Raw genomic sequence first — 27,035 nt, 5'->3', positions numbered from 1 at the left:
GCAATTATTCGGGCAGATTGAAAAATCCTTAAAGTGTATGCACATAATAGCAATTATAGAATTTCCAAAAATATGAAATAAAAATTGAAAGTACTGTGGACAAAAAGGGGCCACATGCTAACCTGACTAGCTCAGGGAAGGCCTGCATGGTGACTTTGTAAACTCAGAGACCTAAAGGAACCACAAAGGATGGTCTGAAATTAAAATTTTTAAAACTGAAAAGCAGTTTATGGTGGGTAGTCATGTCCTAGGCCAGTATCTTGTCTGACAAACATCAATCTTTACTTTAACTGAGGCTGTCTATTGACTTTTTGCATCTATGATAACATATCCTTGGAATGTCAAAGTAATTTTCCTTTTTCCGAACCCCTCAAAGCACAGGCACCACTCTATGGAGACCACAAACCCCCTAATTGTTACTGAGTTCATTGTTAACTGTTAACTATCCTATACCCACCTAAGTAAAAGAAGTGTGTGTCTATCATTTTACTTTTTATCCAATCCCAGAGGTTTCCCCTTTGCTTTCTCCTGCCTCCCTAATCTATGACCAATGGATTCCATATAACCCACTTACATCTCTTTTTTTTATTAAAATGCATAAAACAAGGTGCCATTCTCTGGAGCATTATCTCAAGTAATTGAAATTCTGCTTTCAGGCATTTGTTGACAGCTTAGCTCAAATAAACTCACAAAAATTCTGCACAGATGTGAATGTTTCTTATGTTGACAGAACTTAAGGAAGAGGTGGGCAAACCCACAATCATATGTGAAGATTTTAACACACTTCTTTCAATAAATGATAGGATAACTAGACCTGGAATAATAATGATCCTATATAATAAAAAGGTAATATGCAAATTAACCCTCATGCCCTCACAAGATGGCATGCCCCAGGCCGGCAGGGGTGTTAGTGAGGGATGACCAAACTGAACAAGCAGGATGTGTGGGGCGACCAGGCCAGCAGGGGGAGAAGTTGGGGGCGACCAGGCCAGCAGAGGGGCAGTTGGGGGCGACAAGGCTTGCAGCAGGGGGGCAGTTAGGGGCGACCAGGCCAGCAGGGGGGAGGGCAGTTAGGGGCAATCAGGCAGATAGGCAGGTGAGCGATTAGGAGCCAGCGGTATAGGATCGTGAGAGGGATGTCTGATCCCCGGGATTAGGCCTAAACCGGCAGTCAGACATCTCCTGAGGGGTCCTGGATTGGAGAGGGTACAGGCTGGGCTGAGGGGACTTGCTCCCCCCACCCCATGCACGAATTTCGTGCACCAGGCCTCTAATGATAATATAACAGATTTGAAAAGTACTACCAATCATCTTGAACTGATTGATATTTATAGAACATTACACCTTATAGACAGAAGATGCACACATATTCACATGCAACATTCAAAAAGACAGATCATAAGCTGAGACACTAGGTTCTCTAGCCACAAGAAAAACAATTAGAAATATCTAGAAAAATCCCTCAAATATTTGGAAAATAACACATTTCTAAACAAAATAGGGGACAAAAAAAGTATAAGTGTAATTAGAGTATCTTTTAAATGGAATGATACTAAAATCACACCATATCAAAATTTGAAGGAGAAAGCCAAAAGAGCTTGTAAAAAAAAAAAATTATAGCTTCAAATGCTTATTTTTATAAAAGAAAGGTTTAAGGTCAATGATCCACATTTCCACCTCAGAAAATTAGAAAAAAAATAGCAAATTAAAACCAGAGGAAGTACAAGGAAGATGTCATAGATATATAATTAGAATGCAATTCAATAAGAAAGAAACAATGAAGAAAATTTAAAAGGCAAAAGTTTTTCAAAGATTAATAAAATTGATAAATACCTAGAAGAACTTATCAAAAATAAAATAAAATAAAGAGAAATAACACCAATCATACCAAGATCAGGAATAACAAGAAAGATTTCACTATATATCTTCCAGCTATTAAAAAAGTAATAAGGCAAAATGAAGATCTATGCTAATAAATTTGAGTACTAATGCTGAAATTAATGTTTTTTGAGAAAATATACTGACCAACAATTCATAAAAAAGACAAATATTTCTGAGAACCCCTATTCTATTAAAGATATTATATGTTTATTAAAAACCACAATCATACAAAAATTCCATTTCCACATTGTTTCACTATTGGATTCTAGTAAACAATAAAAAAAAAGAAATTATACCAAGTTTATACAACTTGGTAACATAACAACTTATTTTATAATTTGATATGTATATTGGCATAACCCTGATACAAAAATTTACAAAGTATTGCAAGGAAAAAAAATAAAACCACTATAAATCAATATGTATAATAAACAGATTAAGAATCATTTATATAATACTAGTAAATCAAACCTGCCATTTATAAAATTCATCACCATCATCATCTAGCAGAATTTTACCAAGAATGAAAGATTGGTTTAACACTCAAAAGTCAATCATTGTAGCCCAGGTAGAGTGGCTCAGTGATTGAGCATCAACCTATGAACCATGAGGTTATAGTTCGATTCCCAGCCAGGGCACATGCTTGTTGCAGGCTCAATCCCGAAGTGGGCATGCAGGAGGCAACCAATCAATGATTCTCTCTTATCATTGATGTTTCTGTCTCTCTCTCCCTCTCCCTTCCTCTCTAAAATCAATAATTAAAAAAAATTCTTTTAAAAAGTCAATCACTGTAATTGAACATAGTAACAGAATAAATTATATAAAAATCAATGTATGACAATGGAATACTATGCTGCGGTAAAAAAAAAAGGAACTCTTGCCTTTTGCAACAGCTTGGATGGGACTGGAGAGCATTATGCTAAGTGAAATAAGCCAGTCAGAGAAAGATAAATACCATATGATCTCACTCATTTGTGGATTATAGAGAACAACATAGACTGATGAAAAGGGACAGACCCAAAGACTGAGAAACAGCGATCAGGCTATCAATCCCCAGAAGGAAAGTAGGGGAGGGCAGGGGTAAGGGGAAGAGATCAACCGAAGGACTTGTATACATGTATATAAGCCAAACCAATGGACATGGACAACGGGGGGATGGGAGCATGAGTTTGTGTGTGTGGGGGGGAGGTTGGGGGTTAATGGGGGGGATGAGGACACATTTGTAATACCTTAACTAATAATTAAAAAAAAAAATCAAAAAAAAAAATCAATGTATGATCACCTTAACAGTTTCATAAGAAACTTTATCCCTAAGACTGAAAACACAAGGACAGCCACTCTTCTTATTCCTATTAAATACTTTAATAGAGGTAACAGACCGTGAAATACAGAAAGAAATGAATAGATAGATTGGAAAAAAAAAGAAAAATTCTACTTTTAGATACAGTATGAATGCCTATAGAAAACTTAAAGGAATCTTAAACCAAACAACTACTAGAATTTATGAGTGAATTTAGCTAAGGCTCATGAAACAAGTTCAATATGTAAAAATTGATTATGTCTACACAAAATCCATTTAAGTTAAAATTTTTAAAAAGCAAAATAATTAGGAATAAACTTTACAGTAGATGTGAAGGACTTGGACCTAGAAAACTGTAAAACATTGTTCAATAAATTAAAGACCTAAATAAATTAGAGAGGTATACTGTGTTCAGGGTTTGGGAGACTTAAGATCTTGGTTCCCCTCAAATTAAACTATATACACAATCCTAATCAAAATTCCAATCAATTTTATTTTTAGATGTTGATAAATTCTAAATTTTATACCAAAGTTGTAAAAAACTAGAATAGCCAAAATAATCCTGAAAAACAAAAAAAAAAAACTGGAAAAATCACACTGCTTAACTGCAACACACAATACAGACAAACCAAGCAATCAAGACAATGTGGTATTAAAATAAAGACAGAGCAATGAAACAAAACAGCAAGCTTAGAATAAGGTCCACATTTTTACAGTCAACTCATTTTCAACAAGGGCATCACGGAAATTGGGAAAGTAAAGTCTTTTCAACAAAGAGTGCTAAAACAATTAGTTAAATATATGAGAAAAAATGAACTCTGTCATCTATTCGAATCTTACCCAAAAATTACATTTAGCTGACTCACAGACCTAAAACCTAAATGTAAAAACAGGATGAAATAAGGTACAGGAAAGATTATTCATCAAAGTCAAAAGAGCAATAATCATTAGAGAAAAACCGATAAATTAGACCATGAAAGTTCAGTCTGCTAAATGATGTCATCAAAACACTAATAAAAAGGAAAACAATGAACAGGAAGGAAATGTTCACTCTCTGTACCTGACAAAGGACTTGGATACAACTATGTAAAGAACTTCTACATATCATTTTAAAAAAGACAACCCAACTAAAAAATGCTCAAAACACATATATATCTATATGTGTGTGTGTGTGTGTGTGTATAAAGAAGTAATATGCAAATGAGGTCAGGACTCCATAATAGTGACAACCAGCTCAGGGACAGGGGCCAGGTGTGGCACCGAGCCTGAGAGAACAACACACAGGCAGGGCCTGCAGCCTGAGAGATCAACACAGAAGGGCGCCTGCTCTGAGCCTCCATAGCGCGCCTGGGGACAGGCCTGCAGCAGACACACACACACACACACACACACAAGGGGCACCTTCTCCGAGCCTCCTATGTAACTGGGGGCAGGCCCCCAATGGACAGACACACACACACACACACACACACACACACACACACACACACGGGGTACCTGCTCTGTACCTCCACAGTGTGGCTGGGGGCAGGCCCCCAATGGACCCACACACACACACATACACACACACACACGGGGCGCCTGCTCTGTACCTCCACAGTGTGGCTGGGGGCAGGCCCCCAATGGACCCACACACACACACACATACACATACACAGCTCCTTCTCCGAGCCTCTGTGGCCAGACTACGGCTTAGGCCCACTCCCCAGCAGGCCTAAGCCATCAGTAGGACATTCCTTGAGGTCTCCTGAACTGTGACTGGGAGCAGGCTGGTCTGAGGAACCCTCACTACCACCACCACCCCACAGTGCACAAATTTCGTGCACTGGGCCTCTAGTATGTCATAAAAGAAGGTTTATAACTGTGAGTATCCACATTCTTATATTATTATTTATTAACTAGAGGCCTGGTGCATGAAAATTCATGCACTAGAGGGGTTCCCTCAGTCCGGCCTGCCCCCTCTCTCAGTCCAGGAGCCCTCACGGGCAGGAGGTGACCCGGCGATCAGGGGAAGGTGACACCCCATCACTCCTCTGCTGCTGCCACTGCCAGCAGCACAAGCCTCAGCCGGCCCTGTTACCTGTGCCCTGGGCCAGCACTGGGCAGCTGGGGGGCTGAGGGGACTGGGAGACACCGGAGGCAGGCGCGCGGGGCGGGCCCAGCCTTGCCATGCGCCAGCCACCCCAGCAGGGCTGAGGGGACTGGGCGCTGCCATCTTGTGGCTGTGGATGCCACCATCTTTGAGGGCAGGGCAGTCAATTAGCATATTCCCTCCTTATTGGCTGTGGTTGCTGCCATCTTTGAGGGCGGGGCAGTCAATTAGCATATTCCCTCCTTATTGACTGTGGGAGCCGCCATCTTTGTGGGCAGGGTCATCAATTAGCATATTCCCTCTTTATTAGATAGGATTATTGTCTTTATTATTATAATTAACCTCATTTGCCTGCCCCTGTATAAAAAGGTATTCAACATTATTAGTTACTAGAGGCCCAGTGCACGCATTAATGCTTGGGTGGCATCCCTCTTGGTGGCCTGTAGGGATCAGGCTGAAACCCGCAGTTCAACACTGCCTGCAGCTCCTACCTGCCACTCCCACTCATCCCGGCCCCACTGTGCCTGATGTGGGCTCACGGTGCCTGCTGCAGCAGCACTTGCCAGCCATGAGCCCTGCCTCTGGCACCCTCCCAAGGGGAGTGGCCTGTGGGATTAGGCTGAAACTGGCTCTCTGACATCCCCCAAGAGGTCCCAGATTGCGAGAGGGTGCAGGCCAGGCTGAGGGACCCCACCGGTGCACAATCAGGCTGGGGAGGGACCGCGGGAGGGCTCCAGGGCGTGTCTGGCCTATCTCGCTCAGTCACAATCAGTGGACTCCAGCAGCAAGCTAACCTACTGATTGGAGCATCTGTCCCCTGGTGGTCAGTGCACATCATGGCAACTGGTCAACCAGTTGACTGTCTGCCCCCTGGCATCAGTGCACATCATAGCAAGCAGTTGAGCAGCCTTAGCATATCATTAGCATATTACACTTTGATTGGTTGTTCTGCGGTTTTGTCTATTTGCATATTACCCTTTTATTATATTATTAGTTATTAGAGAAACACATTAAAATCCCAGTGATACACCACTTCACACCCACAAAAATAGCTAAAATTAAGAAATACATGAATGCAAATGGGACTCTCTCACATCGGTGGTGGAACTGTAAAATGACAACCATTTTTGGAAAAGGTGTCACAGTTTCTTATCATTTGAACAAATATAGCCTAGGAAATCCACTCATTTATTTACCCAAGAAATATAAAAATATATGTCACAAAAAGGCTTTCTGGTGGCTGTTCTCCTTCCAATAAGGCTGAAAAAGCAGACCCTAAAGTCCCATTTCCACAAAAACTGGCATCACTGGTTAGAATAATTTTCATCTAGGAGATGGGGAGGGGGGAAAAAGAGTGGAGGGCTGTGAACACTGGTATGTTAATTTAGTTATCCCCTTGTACCTCACTTTGACATGTGACTACTGCTATGGGCAAAACATCTGAGAAAGGAAGGCCATGAAAAGGCCATAGATGGAAAGGCAATCCATGGAAATGTGGCTCTTCACAAAGCAGAACACACAGCTGTCCAAAAAAACCCAAACAAACAACTGCTTCCTCTTCCTTTATCCTGTTTCAGCGGTTCTCACATTTGAGCCTGCCTTGGAATCACCTGGAGGGCTTGAAACACAGATTCCTAGGCTCCACCACCAGAGGTTCTACTTTAATAGGTCTGGAGTTGGCCCCATAATTTGAACTTCTTACATGTTCCCAGGTAACACTGGTGTTGTTGGTCTAAGGAGTAAAATTAGAGAACCACTACCATACTCTGTTCCTGGAAACAATATCTCTTTCAGAAGATTGAATGACTTTCAGCCTGAAAACAAGAATAAAATAAACAATGGAAGACTCTCATATTTTAAGCAGTTTCATTGTTCATCTCATACTAACCTCTTTTGAGTAAACTGGTGCTGACAAAAATATATGTTAACTGTGAACCAATTTTGACTATGAATTCTTAATTAAATGGTCATGCTTGTTATTTTCATCTTTAGCTTTAAAGTACACTTTTAAATTTTATTCCCTCAATATGGAAGACTTCCTACACCAGAAACATATGGTTATAAAGGGGGGAAATGACAAATTTTACATTAAAATTTTAAGTCTGTTCTTCAAAAGATACCACACAAAAGTAAAAAGGTAAGCCAAAGACTAGGCAAAGATATTTTCAACAAATGGTTAAAAAAAGGGGGGGAGGGGCGGAGTGAATATTCAAACATCTTAAGTGTATCTATGAAAAAATAAGATGATCCACTTGAAAAAATGAGCAAAAGAGATGAATAAGCAAGCCACAGAAAAGCTAAGAAAATGGTCTTAGACATGAAAGATTGTCACAATATATGCAGAGACATGTTCAAAAATGTTCACAATTTCATTGTCTGTAATAAAAATTATAAATCTAAATATCAGTTAATAGAACAGCTATATAAATTGTGGTATATTTATGCAATCAAATACTATTAAGCAAGAAAAGTTAACTGTTTCATAGTTAAAATAAAAGCAACAAGAATAAAAAATGCATATACTTTTATATAAATAATATAAAGAGTACTATATATTGCTTAATAATATAAACATATGTACAAAGAAATGCATGGGCGATGCATTCCAAACTTAGCAATGTGATTACTTCTGCAGGGGAATGAGGGGTAAAATCAGAAAGAAAAAGGGTTTCTTCTGCCTTGCAAATATCTAGTTCTTTGAGCTAGAAGTTGAATGCACTGGTATTTGTTGTATTATTCTTTACTAGAGGCCCGATGCATGAAATTTGTGCAAGGGACTTGGCCCTCACAGCCTCAGCCAGCCCTCACAGCCCCAGCTTCATCCTTAAGGTCATCCAGACGGTTATTCTGCTATTCCGTCTAATCAGCATATTAGCTCTTTATTATATACGATGACTTTTTAAAAAAATATATATTTTACTGATTTTTTACAGAGAGGAAGGGAGAGTTAGAAACATCGATGAGAGAGAAACATCCATCAGCTGCCTCATGCACACCTCCTACTGGGGATGTGCCTGCAACCAAGGTACATGCCCTTGACTGGAATCAAACCTGGGACCTTTCAGTCCGCAGGCCGACGCTCTATCCACTGAGCCAAACCGGTTAGGGCACGATGACTTTTTTGTATGTCTTAAAAAGTCATAATATGTATGTATCTTAAATATTTTATTTTCTTTTGGAATGATTGAATGATCTTAAAAACAAGAGCCCAACAGTAAGATTTGAATAAAGAATTCATATAATTAATATAGTCAAGCCCAACCCAGCTGCTAAAGGAAGGAAGCATTTACTGTGGGTGATACTATGAAATGTGGAAAGTTACCTTTTTAAAGCACTGCTCTCTCTCTTTCAGTTCTTCCAAAACACTGCTCTGAACTCTTTCTTTCATGTCTATGCAGAAGACGCTGTTAACAAGCTGATATTATCTACTTCCACATTTTAGAAGAGATAAGCAATAACATTTATTTTCAGAAATGAATTGCAACACTGAAAGTATATACATATTTGAACTACATTTTTAAAGTGTCCAAAGTCCCCTTTTGAGGCAAACAAGGCTAGACTCCTATTCATAGAATTCTTATTAGAACCTGAACACCAAAGGATACAAGGTGTTGTGGCAAAAAACTTAATCAGCACTTAAGGCATAACACAAAGTCTACCTCTTTCAGGAAGTCTTCCTCAGCTGTTTCAGACCCTTGTGATTTTCCCTCATCTCCTGACCACTAATTCTGGCTCTTAATAATGATCTGTTTTATCTTCCCTTTCTGTTAGCATTAACTTATTTGGGGATCAAAGGCTATAGGGGTCAGAGATTATGTCATCTTTCCCTTCTTTACTCCTCCACTAACACCCACAAATAAGTCTAAATAAGTAGGTATTCCCACCTAAATTGGGTAGCAGAGGGCCTAAAGCCCAGATTTTCAAATGGCAGGCCTGCAGGCCAAACCCAGCTCTGCCCTTTGTCAGCTAAATGAGAGAGTGATTATATCTCACTTTAGGCACAAAATGAAAAATATACAGTTGATCCTTGAACAACATAAGGTTTAGGGTGTGCAGATGTCCCACACAGAAAAAAATCAGTGTACAACTATGTGTTTAGTAGTTAACATTCTCATAAAATTGGTTTAAAGACAACGTGAATCATGATTGAAAAGCATGTATAGTACCTGCTGAATCCACTCAAGAATTGTTGGTTATTTTTATCACTACTACTACTACTACTAGTACTACTACTACAGCTATGCTATTACACTACAATTTATTTGAAGGGAACAAATGAGTCTTGGAACCACATAATTTCTAATTTTGTGCTTTCCTACCCAATTTTACTAGTTTAACCATTACATTGATCAATGTCTTCCTTAACACCCAATTAGTAAGCTTGAATCCAAATGCAATTCTGGTATAACTAGAAAAATAATTAGTCATTCTGTGCCCAAATGTTCACTTTTCTAGACAAGGCTAATTGTTTACTTAAAAGCTTCCATCATACTTGCTGTTATTAAAGTTTACATTGACCTGGTATCAGTGATGTCCCTAGTGAAATGATTTTGTTTAATTCCAATATATTTTATAAAATCATAAACTCACTTTCATACATCTACTCAAACACAGTTTCTTCTAACACATATATTACCCCTCCCCCCTTTTCCAAAACACTATTCTCCCATGTTAAGTATACTAGTATTTGCAAGACTTTGGTATTTAGCAATGATATATTTATAACATTCTGCTGAAAGCTCCTTTGTGATTAAATACATTTTAAAGCAAATTAAAAATAAGTTTAAATATGCGGCTGTGAGACTTCCCAGGCACTCAGACCAAACACGATCCTGCAGATTTAAATTTAGAACAGTTTGACACAGCACTATCTGCTGACAGCATTATTTGATCTGAGTAGACGTGCAAACATTCAACAACAAAAAAGCATGTGTCAATAATTCATAGGTCTAGAGTCAACTCTCTTGGGTAAGGAAAGGGTATGCTTTAATTTTTTCCCTGTATCCCAAGACACATTTTTGCTCTGCACAAAGTCTTCCCTCTTCAGCCTGCCAGTAGACAGACCACCTGTTACAATCAGATGTTTTGCTGACTTCAGTTGTTTTAGTCCATTAAGACAAGGCAGCCAGCTAGCTCAATGTGCAAGTCACTAAACCACAAAAGACAGCAATTGGTGCAGAAATTTGGCACTCCCTGAACCCCCAGTAATCTTAAACCCTCAATCCCCTTCAAGTAGATGAAGGAGGTGTTCCTAACCCAACCCTGAGAACTCTATCTAGGCAGGTTAACATGTTTCTTAGGCTTTGTTCATGCTGGGAGGCAAGCTGAGATCCCAGCACCCTTCTGGCCCAACTTAACCTTCTACTTGTGCAGCCTAAATACATTGGCATTTCTGCCTCCCTGGCTGTGTTAAATCCCCTTCATCCACTAACTCCAAAAACCATATTAACACAGAAATAGCCAACTAGCTGGGGCTGCAATCACTCTGAGACAAAAGTCTTGTAGTGACACACTGTCAAATCAGAAATCTAGATGATAGTTACAGTGAGCATAGAAACAGAAAGTTCAATTACTTGTTGTTACTTTACTAGTAAAATAAAACTTTACTCACCAAACTGTGACCTTAAGTGATTAGAAATTAAAGCCAGTGGTGAACTATATTTTTTTCATTTTCAGTAATATTTTTTTATTTGAGAATTCTAATATTTCATTCCAGGAATCCCACTCATAAAACTATTCTGCCAGAAAATAGCCTTGCAGCACAAGGAAATTAACTGACCAATTAATTTATGAATCTGAAATATAAAAAAGAACAATTCATAAATTTCCCAGCTGTACCTTTCTTCTGTTCAAAAAACTGGAAAGCATCTCACTGTACTTTTTGGTAGTCAGACCACATCTGAAACATAAACATGATGATAATTCATTCATTTACCCAAAAAGTATTATCTGGTTTCTAGCTATATCCAGAATATAGCAGTAATAGAAACAGATGAATTCTTGAGCTCACATTGGGGGAGTTGCAAAATAAATAAAATACTTGTATACAAATCATGATAAACAGCTAAAAAATAATTCAGGTAAGATGGAGGGAGAAGGGACTAGATGTAACTTTCAATACAGTAATCAAAAAAGGCCTCAATGAGCAGATGACTTTTGAGCAAAGATGCAAAGAGCAGTGAGGGAGCACCTTAAGCTGATGAGGAAGAGTGGAAAGTGAAGGCCAAGGAGAGGGAAGCTGACAGGCCTGAGGCAGGGGCTGCAGTCCAAAGAGCACTTTCCCCAGCACCATCTATTTGACCCCCATAATAATTCTGTCTATTAGGGTAGTTATTATGTCCATGTTATAGATGAGGGTCTGAGGTTCAGCTATGTTTCCACTTGTCCAATGCAACACAGTAAGCAGTAGTGCTCACGTGAACCTTCACCTCGGTCTTAAAGCTCAGCCTAGTTTTCTTCCTCTGCACCGACTGCCACACTGCTGTGTCCAATTCTGTGTCCTGCAACTTGTCAGGAATGACGGATTAAACCAGACTGTCCTGAAGGGTGACTGTAACAGTGACGGGTCTGGAGACTTCGTGTGGAACTGCTGAGGAAAGAGAAGACCTGGAGGAGAACCACATTTGAAAGGCTGCCAGACTGAAGAGCGAAGAGAGGTGTTCAGTGTTTCTCTAGAAGGCACAATTAACGCATACATGGAAATTACACAGAGACACACTTCCAACGCAGAGATGAATAAGATACCCAGTGACAGAAGCTGTCCAACAGTGGAATGGGCTGTCATGTCAAGTTATGAAACTCCAATGACTAGAGTTACCCCAGCAGAGGCTGAATGGCCATCAGTCTGAGATGAAGACAGATTTCAGCACTTCACTGCAGTGAAGGCTACACAGACTGACCGCTATCTTTCCGAAGGCTGAGTCTGTGATTACACAAGCACCCGGCACTGCAGTGTGGCAGCTAAATGCTGCAGCTGTGAAGCCAAACAGCTTAGTGAAACTGCAGTCTCTACCACTCCTACGATTTGTACACTTGACCTTTATAAACCTTAGTTTGCTTATATGAAATAAAAATAATAGAAGTTACCTCATAGGGGTTATGGTGAGGATTAAATGAAATAATCCACGTGAAGGACTTAACATGGTGCCAAGCACATAGTAAAAGCTCAGCAAAGTTTAGCTTCTACAGATATGTGTATTTGGGAGCATGTATCTAACGTGTATATATTTGTTTCTCTTTCTCTGTTTTTACTTTTACTCAGTAGTTCAATGTCCTCAAAGCAGAATTCTTACAGCATAGTAAATTACAACATGATGATACTAACCATAATAATAATAATAAACACTTAAAACAGTCAGCATTACCAGGAAATATGCAGAAAAGTTCATCTTTTAAACATTTGAAGCACAATTAAAAATTATGAAAGAAAAAAATCAACATTTTCTTAATTGAAACTACTTAAAATTTAGAGCCTTTCAGCATGAGAAAGAATACTTAACAATCTGCACCTGTATTTAATGTGTCTGTATACCCAAGTAATCAGGTGTACATGAGTATGTATACATACATATAAATACACACATACACTTCCTATTTTGAAATTAGGGAGCTACGCCGGAAAGCCCACAGTTACTTTTAAATTATTTCTCAATAAGCAAAATGATTCCAGATATTTCTAATCATGGTCAAGTACTTTATGTATGTGTGTCTATATAAATCGAAAATGAAAGAGAAATAACCATAGAAAGGTGCATCTGTATGCTGGAATCTGGAGATGCTTATACATGGTAGGAAATGAGCTACAATTTTAGGTAGATTTGTCATCATTCTTTTGTTATTCTGGATAAACTGATGTTTATTATTCATTGGGAAGACATTCAAGAATGAACCTGAATGATAAAAGAAAGCTTCAACTTTAGAAAAAATGAGGGCGATGTCACGATATTTTATTTCTGCAGTAGAGTGCTCAATGCTTTCAGGAGGTCATAGCATGATACATTATAGAACAGGAAAAAATTACTTTCAATATCAGTATTTGTATGATACAACAATACATATATGGATTTATGTCCATCATCATATTTGATCCTCCAATAACCCTGTGACATAACTGCTATTAAGCACTCTTTATGAATGTGCAAATAGGGGTTCAGGGAATAACTTGCTCAAAATCACATAGTAAGAAATAAAGATACAAACTTGATTCGAAAACCTTTTATCTTTCTGTATTGTCCATCATGTGGATATATTAAATTACCATATTTTGGAACAGATCATCTATTTTAATAGATTGTGAGTATAATAAAATTTATTTAGCACCAAAACTAAGTTGAATATATGTCATGGATTCTTAAAAGCTTGGTGTTAGAAGAGGTAATCTAGTCTGTCACCCAATGACAGAATCAAGAGTCTAAAGCAGCCATGGGCAAACTACGGCCCGCGGGCCAGATCCGGCCCGTTCGGCTGTTCTATCTGGCCCGCGGAGCCGAAAGAGCGGAGGGTTCTCTTGCTCTCCCCTCCGCTCCTTCACCAGCAGCAGTGTTAACATGGCAACGTCGGGAAACACGGCCACAGCTCCTTCTTCTGAGTCCAGTTTAAGAACCCATTGTGGCCCTCCAGTCAAAAAGTTTGCCCACCCCTGGTCTAAAGTCTCCATAGACATTACAGTATTGAAAATTTGATTACCTAATGATTTGTTCTTAGAAACTCCTTCTATACACTCTAATAACTTCTGCTTATTAATCCCACATCCACCCTTGAAAGCAAAACAGCATAAGATCCATTCTGTCAAATCACTCTCTAAGGATTAGAAATGAGCCATCATGCTCTCCCCCCACCCAACCCCCACCCCCACCCTCACCCATAAAATCCCCCATACCCATTTCCCCTAAAATTATAATAATTGAGCCTTTTTTCATTAAGGCAGACACCTCTGATTATTCTCTGATTTGTCAAAATCCCTCTTCAGAGTGACACCCAGCACTAAACCTCCAGTTCAGCAATGAACTTAGTTATAGTCCTTGAACCTTTCTCTTAATGTCACCTGAGACAGTGTTAAGTTATTAATGGTCATGTCTCAATGTTGGCTCAGAGGGACATAATAGAGAACAATTAAATCTCTTTTTAAAGCCAGATCTGTAGACACACAATCCTATTGAGAAACAAAAACACTGCCACCACTCTGGCTTCACTTCTCTCCACTGCCCACAGACAATCTAGCCACAGAGTACACTTGCTACTATTGGAACAAACTCCCCACTCTCATAATTGTGAGCCTTTGTCCAGGTTGTTTACCCTCTGACAGAAACATCCTTCTCCCAATCCCCTGCCTGCAGACTCTCCACTCTCCCCAGAAGGCCAGTTTAATTGCCCATCTTAAGTCCTCTAGATTCACCCCTCCTTTATTCCTCACCCTGGCTCCATTAACTGCATTGCCACAGCAATCTGGAATGATTCTTCCCACAAGGCAGTACCAATGGCCATGTAGTGCTCCCTTCTCCCCTATTAGACAGCAAGTGAGCTCAGTAGAGACATGGATTGTGCTTTCATCTTTCATCATTTCTAGCACTGAACTCAGTGGGAAAGATTAAGCCATATATATATATGGCTAATATGCTAAGTGTCCTTCCCACTGTCCGACTGGTCGCTATGATGTGCACTGACCACCAGGGGACAGACGCTTAACGCAGGAGCTGCGGTGACACACACTTGCCATTTACAGAGAGATGACAGTGCGGACCTGGCCGACAAAGCAACACTTGGCTTCCCCCAAGTGGGACACAGGCCCTGACAACCACCCCGGAGCAACACCCCATAAAATTGCAGCCAATGCTGCCCAGACCCCACGGCCAGCCTGGAAACAGAAGCTGTAGACGATGGGTAATGACATCATGTAGCAATTTCTGGGTTCTTCTCCCTACGACTAGCCTCCTTGCAATTTCTTCAGCCCGGGAACACGACTTGCTTTATAGACAGGTGCAAACATTCTACACTTTAACCAAATGTTTGTGAAGCATTTTCCTGTGCCTCATCTCATTTGATCTTCACAGAAGTCCTGGAGCAGGTGGATAGGAGACTCGCTGGAATCCTATTTTCATTAGCCAGAAAACAGAGATTTAGAAAGTTTAGAAACTTGACCCGACTAAAAAGAAATAAGAAGTGGTGGACCTTGAAAATGACTTCATGCGCAGAATAAAGTCAAACACTGCTGCAGTTAAATATTTTACCCTTTGTTCTCCCTGCATGATCTACAATAATAATCTGCTTCGTGTTGATATTTACTGCTGTGTTGCTGCCAATTACCTGAAAGAGAAGTTGGGGTGCTACACTGGGCTGGAAAAAGTTTAGCTACATCAGAAAGCAGGTCTAATTAAGCAAGTTTATTCTATATATATATAAAAGGCTAAGTTGACTCATGTTTTATATGTTTCATGTTGACTCACGTGATACATATTAAAGCTCTCGCTGGCACCAATCGCACGTGTATGTTTCGATCTGTCAATGTCGATTGTGAGTTTGATTGACACTTCTATTATAAAGGGCAAATAGCAATTTTAAAATATTTCTTCTAATTAATTTCCTTTCAATGTGCACGAATTCATGCACTGGACCACTAGTATTATACATGAATGAGTATGATAAAGGGTTGGAAGTGAAATAGTTCACAGAAAGGAAAGATTAATTCCAGCTAAGGGATCATGGAAAGCTTCATGAAGAAGATAGTACGTAAGGGAAGACAGGCAAAGTGAAGGAAATGATGGCCTTCTTGCTTACATGGACAAAGGGAAAGGCATCAGCAGGGATGACAAAATCCACAGAGCCTCAAAGGAAAACATTAGCATCTACTGGACAACATGCATTCATTTTACATTTAGCACTTCATTGAATTATCTCACTAAATAATTCTGTGAGTTAGAATTTAGTATCTTTAGAGCTAAGGAAATTAAAGTTCAGAGATGGTAGCCTCCTCAAGGATACCTAGTTAACAAGTGGTGGAACTGTGTTTTGTTTTTAATATTAATCTTTCTGCCTGTGTTCTTTCTACAATACAGATCTTGGGCTTAGGGGTAGGGTTAAGTGTAACCTTCATAGACTGGGCCTCCTTGAACTGCCCTTTGATTGCCTTGTGCCAACCTTGATATCCATCTCAGCTTATCACCACAGAAGCACATACACACATACACACACATTCAGGCCCACTAACACCAAAAGCTCTATTAAATGAGGGATGTTTCTTCCCAAAGACTCCCAGTGAGACAGGAAAGAATACCGCATGTCAATTAATCCTAAAAGTCGCCATCACAAATCATTTCAAATGTGCCTTGAAGAGGCAAGAATAGCATAAGGACTAAGAAAGCGGGTCCAAGAGCCAAGCATGCTAGCTCCTTACTACCTGTGTGACCTAGACAGGTTACTCAACCTCTTTGTGTCTAAGTCTGTCCATTTAAAATGGGAATCAAAATAGTACTTAACTTATAAAGTTACTGAGGAGATACTATTTAAAGCATGTGACCTCTATGAACAATATCAGACACAATGCTTGGTCCTCTTGAGACTAGTTTGTGGCTATGATTCAATCCCAGGCCAACTGTCTCCAAAGCTTGTGCCTCCACATAGGTCTTATATAAATCTATGAAGAGCTCAGGGAAAGAGACTCATGTAGGTTGATGTGAAAGGAGGAGAAAGGACCTCTGGAACAGCCCTGGAAGACCTGAAGAATGAGTAGAAGTCAGAGGCAAAGAGGGGGCAAAAGATCACTTCAGATGGGATGGACAGTAAAAGCAGACAGCAGACAAATGGCATGAGTATTTGTGGGAGATCACGTGGATCTCCTTAACTAAAGAATAAGATATTTTAGGGAATAAAGGAAAATAATATAGTAGAGGGAGGTTGAGATCTTGAAAGTCAGTCAGTGGACTTTGAACTTACTTCAGTGGACAGCTGGAAACAGGTGTTGTCTTCTGTGTGGATGAGTGAAGTGAGCCAATGGTGTTTTAGGAAGAGTTTTCATCTGGGTCGGATGGAGCCAAGGGACTACTGACACCACACAGTAAAGAAGGGCTGGAAGCAGGAGGAGGCCAGGGTGCTGAAAGTATGCACACAGAACAGGAAAGCTCTGAGAGATGTCTGTGAAATGTCAGGGCTTGCTGCCAGATTGGAAAGAAGGAGAGAAGCTGAGGAAAGACTTGGATATGGTTCCACTATTAGATTGGTAAGTGATGGACCCCAGTCAGAAACACATACTAAAAGTACTGCAAAGTACAAAATGTCCAAAATAATGTTGATACAATATTTACTCAGACCATTGGAACTATTCTCTGAAGTCACTGCCTTACTACTTTGCTGAACCTGGCTTTTTATCAATGAGAGATGAAAATGAGGTAAGCACATTAATAATTCAAGAAGCCGGGTTCCTGCCATGTAGTTTGAATCAGAGCCTTTCTCATTGATCTTATCTAGTACTCATATTTTTAAAAATATACTGGGAAACTTGAGTTTGTCTACTATTTACTATTGAAGATTTTTATATGAGCAATCGAATATAAAATGTACTGCTGGGGTCTTTGAGCTATAAAGGGTGCTTCATTTGCTAACCACCATTATGCTATAGTTACTTGCATGCCTACTACATTTAGAGTATTACAATCTGGGTTTTGGCAAACTGATTTTGATGAGAATTTATTGGAAATGTATGTAATTGTAAAAATCTATTCTTTAAATCGATGAAACAGTGCTTATAATTATCAAATATATGATAGCTGATGGATAGTGGCTGGTTTTTTAAATTAAAAAGCACAACAACCTTTATAAGAGTTATTTAAAACACATATTTATAACATAAATGTATTTTTTAGGAAGCAGCAACTTCTTGAGAGCTACCTAAGTGTTTTATACTCTATTATAAGAAGGCAGGATGTCATGAGAACGTTATATTCTGCCAACAAACGTTCAGCACCAATGTGCCAGGCAGTGGATATATGGATAAGCCTTCCCTTAGGAGCTTTGCATCCAGGGGAAGGCAGACAAATAAGAAAATAAATAAAATACAAACTAATGCATGAATAATAGAGCTTTAGGTAAAGTATACAAACAGTTCAGAATAGAAAGAAAATAGTTTTCGCCTACCACTGTTCCAAGAGATCACAAGAAATGGATCATATACAATCAGGTATTGTAAACCCATCTGTAGAATTTGAAAAAGATCAAAAGTATGTTTTGTCTTGTTATTTAATCATGCAATAGAAGGAAGGCATAGGAAACGGCACAACCTCTGAAATATATTTCTGAACAATTATATTAAAGATTAAGGAAGTCACATCTCTCTGTCCAACAGTCAAAACTACTTTCTAATGGGTTGTTTTCTTTCTTTTATTCATCCAGATTTAAACCAAAGGACACTGGAGTTCTGCCATGGTGAAAGCCATCTAATAAAAAATGAAATGGGGAATGAGCTCACTGAATAAATCAGAAGGAAGAATTAAAGAACCTGACAGATATTTCAGAGGCCTGTTAAAAAATAAATTGGAGTTTCGTTATAAAAATTGACTTAAATGAATGTTATACTTAAGAACCTACTTCAGAACATTTTCTTAAAGTCAATTTGACTACCAACCATATAATATTGCCTGTCAATATACTATTTTGTTAAATTTCAAAATGCAAGAGGTATAGTAATGGCCGTAAGCTCAGAGTAAATGTCCACAAAGAAAAGGAACAAAATACTAAAAATCTGTAAGTATGCTGATATCTGCTGTTCAGATTTTAAACCTAAATAAAAAGGTGAGAAAAATACTTTAAATACTGCCTCCTTAAGTAATAAAAGGATGGTTAGTGTCCTTTCGATAATTGAGGGAAAGCAAAACAAAACTGGATAGCAGCCAGCCTTCTAAAGATCTGCAATTTCTAAACTACTTTACTCTCTTGATAGATGACCTTTAAATATAGACAAATCCAATAGTAGGGGGAAAATTAAACCATCATTGAAGACAACTGTTCATATGATGTGATACTTAAACCAGCAGAGGTGGGGAGTACAGAGTGGGGGTGGATAATGTTTCCCCCTTCATTTGCAGGGCAAGGAAAGAGGAGGTGTTGGTCCTTCTCATATTCATTCACTGGAGGCAGGCTTCTAGGTAAAGTTATCATGCTTATGCCCAACTCAGCATGATCAGAAGTACACATGGAAAAAGATGTTCTGTTCTAAGCAGCCCACTTATAAACAGATAGAAATGGTAAAGGAACTAAAAAACCTTCTGCCTAAAGAACAGAGGGATGAAATATAAATTGGATTTGTTCCATGAAACCCCATGAGACAAGGACAGTAGTTGCAAGGTGTATATACATATTCTATTAGTCAGATGTGTCTAAAGAGGAGAGTTTTAGTAGTGAGTTCCCTGTTGTATAAGGTATTCAAGTACAGAGAGATATGATAGGGATGAAGCAGAATGTACCCAAACTCTAAACAGAAAAAGTTAAAGGGATCACCTTCCAGGTGATTTTTCAGCTGATATCCTGTGATAATAAGAAAACAGAAACCACAGTCACTGACTTTGTAGGACTTAAAAGTAACAAACAGCAGGTGTCTTTGAAAGAAGTGGTAAGAATACTAGATCCATCAGGGTCCAGGCAGAAAGCTAATTGTACCTCAATGCGGATAATGTGAGGAGTTTAATAAAGAGACTATTTCTAAGTGTGGGCAATCCAAAGGGGTAGCACAATGTCCCAGGGCCCACTAATAACAGCAATGGGGCAGGGGCATCCTTCACCTGCAGGAAGCAGTGGTTCTCAACCTTGGCTGCACATTAAAATCACCTGGGAATCTTTTTAAAATCCTGATTTCTGGGCCTCATCCTCTGGAAATTCTGTCTCTTTGTCACTAATGTTGTGGCCTCACCCCATAACAAAGAGACAGAATTTCCGGAGGACGAGGCCCAGAAATCAGGATTTTAAAAAGATTCCCAGGTGATTTTAATGTGCAGCCAAGGTTGAGAACCACTGGTCTAAAGGGATGAGAGGAGGGCACAGTTACGAGAACTGGGAGGGAGAGCAAGGTGAGGAGAGGACCGCCTGACTGCAGCTGGACTTCTCATTCTACCGGATCATCGTTATGACTGTGGAGAGAGCAAGGAATGCGTGACCTGCAGGATGAAGGGGGATGGGGAAGATCTGGAGGGCCAAAAGGAATATATTTAGCATAAATGTTAGCTAAGCCACAGAGAGCAGGGCAAACCATGACAGCCCTAGACTGGGTAAGAGATTGGAATATATTCTCTCAGGCCCCTTCCAAAGGGTGTAATACTGTATGTGCTTTTACTGATGGAGAGTCACGGACCTATGTTCTTTCCTATCATTGCACAGCACCAGCTCGTTTTCATTCCTCGGGCATCCCTCTGGATTTGCTCTCTGAACTAAGCACTCCAGTCAATACAGTAGTATCACAGGATACACGTTATAGGACCAGAAAATCTGAAAATAAAACGATCCCACCTACCTTTGTCAAATAATTGTCCATCAGGTATCCTTTAGTTTAAACATATGTTTGTCTCCTACTTGTCAGGCACTCTGCTAGACACAGGGATATAATAGTCAACAAGACAAGCCTCTGCCTTCACAGAGCTTTCAGCTGACTATTCATCAAGACAATATGTAACACCCTCTGTTCCGCCAAGGAATCTCAGAAGTGCTATAGATCAGACGTCGGCAAACTGTGGCCCGCAGGCCAAACCTCAGTGCCCTTGCTTCTATAAACCATGCTTTATTGAAACAGCCAGTCCACTCATTTACGTATTGCCTGTCACTGCCTGAGTGATACAACCTCAGAGCTGAATAGTTGCTACAGAAAGAGCATGGCCTGCAAAGCCTGAAATATTTTTCTATCTGGCCCTGTACCGAAAGACTGCCAACACTTGCTCTAAATAAAACCTAATGCTTTAAGGATATACATTATAGAACACATATTGTCACTCGTAAAACATCCCTCCCTCGGTGCCCTAGTTACAAACCAAGTCATAAAGGGGGTTGTCCTCCTGCATGGTTGTACTTCTACTGTTATAAGTTTTTTCTTTTCCTTCTTTCCTTGTAAAGGCAGATAACAAAAAGTACCAGGTGGTTAACGTCTTTTATTAATAGCTAATTCTCTTCAGATGATGTTCGCATTGTCTTATATATCTAGTCTTCAAAAGACCCTTTTCTCAGAATCACACCAAACAAATTTTGACAGGGGTGATGTTAGGTTATCTTTTACATTGACAATAAAATTGATTGTAAAAGCACTTAGCCAACACTCAAGTGCTATATAAATGCAAAATCCTAGCAGCAATAGTATGTTTTCTTCCCTGCAGATAGAAACAGGAGTGGATGCTTATTCCCCAATCACTTGACCCAGAGAGCATTAAAATTTAAAATGAAAGAAAAAAAAAACCCTACTAGCTTTCATTGACTAAAATTACTAATAAGAACTGACAGATCCGTGCTGGTTCTGGTTCCTTCAAAGGATGTGAAGAGGCGAAGTCAGTGGTGGCTGTGGCTGACTATTGATTTGCCATTCTCCAAACCCTTGCCTTTCCCTAATGGGAGTCAATGTAGCATGAATAAAATTAAGTGGCCACTTAGTTCATACTTAGGCACTATAATACAGCAATAACTGGCTTTAGAAAGATCCTTGCAAAGCCTTGGTTCCTGAAAATTTTCCCACCCCAAAAGAGGGGAGGCTGAGCCCAACAGTGAACAGAGAACCAGAAATTATAAGATAATAGTGAGACAGCATGGAGAAGGGATGGCCGAGTTGGTGAAAATTTTCCTTAGCACCCTTACACCATGTCAGTTCCCTCTAATACATATGCTCTCAACATTCCATACTTTTATTTCAGTTGTCACAACCGTAACTGTTTTCCTTATTTAATTAGTTGTTGGATGTCATCATTACCTGTCCAGAAATCGCTGTAACTAACATGTGATGAGCTCTGGAAAAAAAAATTGGTTGACTGACCTAACAAATAAATAGACAGGTAAACAAGTTGGATTCTGGGCACTCTGCTAGCATCTAAGGAAGCTCTGTGATACACTCCTCAACACAAACGGCCAACATCTTCCTGTCCTTCTAAGCCAGCGGTTCTCAACCTGTGGGTCGCGACCCCCTTGTCGGTCGAAAGACCCTTTCACAGGGGTCACCTAAGACCAGCCTGCCTATCAGATATTTACATTATGATTCATAACAGTAGCAACATTACAGTTATGAAGTAGCAACGAAAATAATTTTATGGTTGGGTCACAACATGAGGAACTGTATTTAAAGGGCCAGAAGGTTGAGAACCACTGTTCTAAGCCATAAGCTATGTTCTAAGGATATACACTAATCGCATACAAACTCTTTGTATCTTCTCCACCAACCATCTCCTCTCTATTGGCTCAATCTCTTTTTCTGTATTGACTTCTGTCTCTCAAGATATCATGCTCAGGTTGCTGCCAGCTGTAAAACAACAAACAACAACAACAAATACCTCTAACCACCTCCACCACCAAAGCTTACTGTTCCTTCCAAAGTTGAAAATTATGTAATTGCCAAACCTTACAGCTGCTTGCAAATTCTCCTTCAACTTCTCACTCCTCCAGTCTTAAAACACTCTGCTCTGACTTTAGTGGCACTACTTCCCTGATTATTCATTAGACCAGCGGTTCTCAACCTGTGGGTCGCGACCCCTTTGGGGGTTGAACGACGCTTTCACAGGGATCGCCTAAGCCAGTGATGGCGAACCTTTTGAGCTCGGCGTGTCAGCATTTTGAAAAACCCTAACTTAACTCTGGTGCCGTGTCACATATAGAAATTTTTTGATATTTGCAACCATAGTAAAACACAGACTTATATTTTTGATATTTATTTTATATATTTAAATGCCATTTAACAAAGAAAAATCAACCAAAAAAATGAGTTCGCGTGTCACCTGACACGCGTGTCATAGGTTCACCATCACTGGCCTAAACAGTGGTTGGCAAACTGCGGCTCACAGGCCACATGCGGCTCTTTGGTCCCTTGAGTGTGGCTCTTCCACAAAATACCGACTTCTGCGCATGGGCCACGAAGTTTCAATCGCACCGTAAGTGCGTGCCCGCATGTGGTATTCTGTGGGAGAGCCACACTCAAGGGACCAAAGAGCCGCATGTGGCTCGCAAGCCGCAGTTTGCCAACCACTGGCCTAAGACCATCAGAAAACACATATATAATTACATGTTGTTTTTGTGATTAATCACTATGCTTTAATTATGTTCAATCTGTAACAATGAAATTGGGGGGCACCACAACATGAGGAACTGTATTAAAAGGTCGCAGCATTAGGAAGGTTGAGAACCACTGCTTTAGACCAAGCCCTATCAGTTCTAAAACCTAATATAGTGTCTCTACTTTTGCTTCAAACCATGAATGCCTAGTGTCTTTATGACTGCATCAGCCTTCTGATAGATCCCTCAGGTCCCCCCATCCATGCCTCCCAGTGCAGTCATATGTTTACCTCAAAAATGCTCCAAACCTAATTTAACTGACTCTGTTAAATTGTGACTGACCTTCAGCCTCAAGTGTCTTTGTATAGCAGTTTACTATACATTTGACATACACCTACCCTCTGAAAGAGTTAAAATATTCTCTCTGATCGTCACCACAATATCCACTGGACTCCAAACATCTCTATGTATGCTAAAACATATCTAAGGTAACGTTTTCCAAAATGCTGGTTTTGGAAATCTGGCTCCAAAAACTGGTATGCCTGCCATCATTCATGAAAAAAAAATAAAAACGATAAAGTCATCAATTTGTGCTCCTGACCTCCATGCCCAAATTGTACCTCTGAATTTTGTCAATGGTGTTCCATTTCCCTGTTTTGAAAGTCATCCAGATTGTACAAGCTCCCAATTATTGCACTTGATCTAAAATCCAACTAAAGTCTCCCCCAATAAAAACAATTAGAATAGTGGATAGCAACACACATCTCTGCCAAGTGACTGAGTCTCACTGAAGCCACATGAAACACAGGTAATCTCTCTCTTTTTTTTTTTTTTATTGATTTTTTTACAGAGAGGAAGGGAGAGAGAGTTAGAAACATCCATGAGAGAGAAACATCAAATAGCTGCCTCCTGCACACCCCCTACTGGGGATGTGCCGGCAACCAAGATACATGCCCTTGACCGGAATCGAACCTGGGACCCTTCAGTCCGCAGGCCAACACTCTATCCACTGAGCCAAACCCGCTAGGGCAGTAATCTCTTGATGTAATTATTAAAAAAGACAATACAAACAAAAAACTGATCGAGTATAATTAATTAGACACAAATATTGCTAATGACAAATATATCCTACTCATGAACAAGAGTCCATGGTATTGTGTGTTCTTTCTACATTATGAGCATTTGATGCATATTAAAAACAGAACACTTCTTTATAATCTGCGGAACCAAATGAAATTCATATCCAAAATATTTGTGTACTTCCAGACCATAAAGCTATTCAAAGCCTTTCACAATTCAATCCAAGCTACTCCTGTTTTATTTCCTGAAAGACCAGTGGTTCTCAACCTTGGCTGCACATTAGAATCACCTGGGAATCTTTTTAAAAGAAATCAGGATTTTAAAAGGATCCCCAGGTGATTCTAATGTGCAGCCAAGGTTGAGAACCACTGCTCTGGGCACACCAAAGCATTGTTTGTTCCATGCACGCCGGCTTCTAGCTTTTACTCTGACCGATCCCTTCATCTGTATTCCCCACTTCTGCCCCGATTTCTCTAAGATCTGGTACTTACCCCTCCTGAAGGCGCGGGCTTCTCCCGAAGCCTCGCTGTCCACAGCATTTCCTCTAGTCCTTCTAATGCCATTTCCTCCTGAACGTTCCTCATGTACCTGTACACCCATCTCTAACCACGTCTTTGAAAGCTTGGAACGAGGAGACCATGTGGGTCCCATCCATGACACCTACAGCACCTCCCCCTTCCTCCCCTGTAACCGGAGCTCCCCGCCAATGGCCTCTCCTTCCCCAGGGCGCCTCGGGAACCATCTTGGCGGTCAAGCCAGGCTCGGACAGGCTCAGGGGCGCGGTGCACACCAGAGAACCCCACACACTCGGGGCGATGTTTCCGGAACTGCAGCGTCTCCAGGGCGGCGGCGATGGGCGTCTTTAAGGGAAGAGAAGCCCCAGGCGTGTGCGGGCCGCACGCAGCTGCGAAGGGCGGGGCTGGGTCCAACCCAGCAGCACGTGGGCCGCCCGAGGACTGGGCGCGGGAGCACGAGGCCAGCCGCGGGAGGGAGGGAGGGTGCCGGCCCCCCACCTACCTTCAGGGCTGCTGCCGCGGGGGGTGGGTGCCCTTAGTGGGGAGCCGATGCCGGAAGCGCTGGGGCCCGGGCTCTGCGCCATCCCCAGGCGGCAGGAGGCCGAGGGCCGACCCAGGCGGTGGCGGGGGCTGACAGACAGCAGCTGCCGGCCTCCTGCCCTCAGGGAGGGGCAGTGAGAAAGCCCGACACCCCAAGGCTCCCGCACCCTTGGCCCCCGGAGCCCCGATGGCTGCTTGTTGGGAAAAGAAGGCGCTGGCTCCGGCTCCGGGGCAGGTGGCGGAAAAGCGCCTCCAGCTTCTTGCGGAGCCCTGGTGCCCTGGGGCCTTCAGGCTCCGCTGACGGAAAGGAAAGCCAGGTCGTCTTCCCGGAGTGCGCCCCCTCGTGTTCGCCGGAAGTGCCATCCAGACCTGGAAGAAAAACAAAAAAGCCTTGGAGGCGTTTCTCCTGGAAAGAGAGCCATTGAGCCCAGCGGGCTTGGCTCAGCGGTTGAGCAAGGACCTAGGAACCAGCAGGTCCCGGTTGGACTCCAATTGAGGGCACCTGCCCGGGATGTGGGCTGGATCTTCAGTGTGGGGCGTGCAGGAGGCAGCGGATCAGTGATTCTCCCTCATCAATGATGCTTCTCTCTCACTCTCCCTTCCTCTCTGAAATCAATAAAAAATATATTTTTAAAAAAGATGCCATCACCGGTTTGGCACAGTGGATAGTGCGTTGGCGTGCGGACTGAGGGGTCCCAGGTTCGATTCCGGTCAAGGGCATGTACCTGGGTTGCGGGCACATCCCCAGGGGGAGATGTGCAGGAGGCAGCTGATCGATGTTTCTCTCTCATCGATGTTTCTAGCTCTCTATCTCTCTCCCTTCCTCTCTGTAAAAAATCAATAAAATATATATTTTTTAAAAAAAAGCATTGATTTTGATGAGAGAGGGGGTAAGTTCTAAAACAATTTTTCCTTTTCCAAAAGTGAAATTATATTTGCATTTCTTTCAAGAAATTGTGACTTAAGAGTGATTTTGCACACTTTTTATCTTTCACGTTGCATTGCTCATCCATGTTCTAAATCCTGTTTTGCCTTATGTCATTCCAAAATTCTTTCAGACTTTAGAATCCCAGTCAGATCGTAAGCGTCTTCTGTAGTCTTCTTTGGTATTGCACACAGTGCTGGCTGCTATTGGGTAGATGTCTTAACATATATTTATAGAATAAGATACCAAGCATTTCTACATGGAGGTTTGTTCAGTTTATTTTACTAAATGGATGAACTTCCTTTATGAAGATATCCATTTTCATTCAATCAGTTATTATAAATTTCTTTAAAAGGTTAAGCGTTCTTGCTCATTAAAGAGAGTCAATGATTTTGAGTCTATTGTAATTTGTTTAATGTATCATTCTTCATTATTCCTGCAGACATAAATTTTAGTTGAGCCAACACTGAATTATCTTGTACTTTAATG

General features: G+C 40.7%; 1 protein-coding gene across 1 annotated transcript in view; it reads right to left on the bottom strand.

The window, feature by feature from the left end:
- MEI4 (meiotic double-stranded break formation protein 4) overlaps positions 1–25,665 on the bottom strand; it is a gene marked incomplete at both ends in the record, with an annotated part of 150,514 nt that extends 124,849 nt beyond the window's left edge. The window contains one exon of the mRNA XM_081094743.1: positions 25,584–25,665. Within this exon, the coding sequence (XP_080950869.1) occupies positions 25,584–25,665 (82 nt within the window). The remainder of the gene's footprint in view (positions 1–25,583) is intronic.
- Positions 25,666–27,035: the final 1,370 nt, after the last annotated feature.

The sequence above is a fragment of the Myotis nattereri genome (genome assembly GCF_964212035.1).
Source record: "Myotis nattereri genome assembly, chromosome: 6".
Lineage (NCBI taxonomy): Eukaryota > Metazoa > Chordata > Mammalia > Chiroptera > Vespertilionidae > Myotis > Myotis nattereri.
This window is presented reverse-complemented; position numbering and strand designations above follow the sequence as displayed.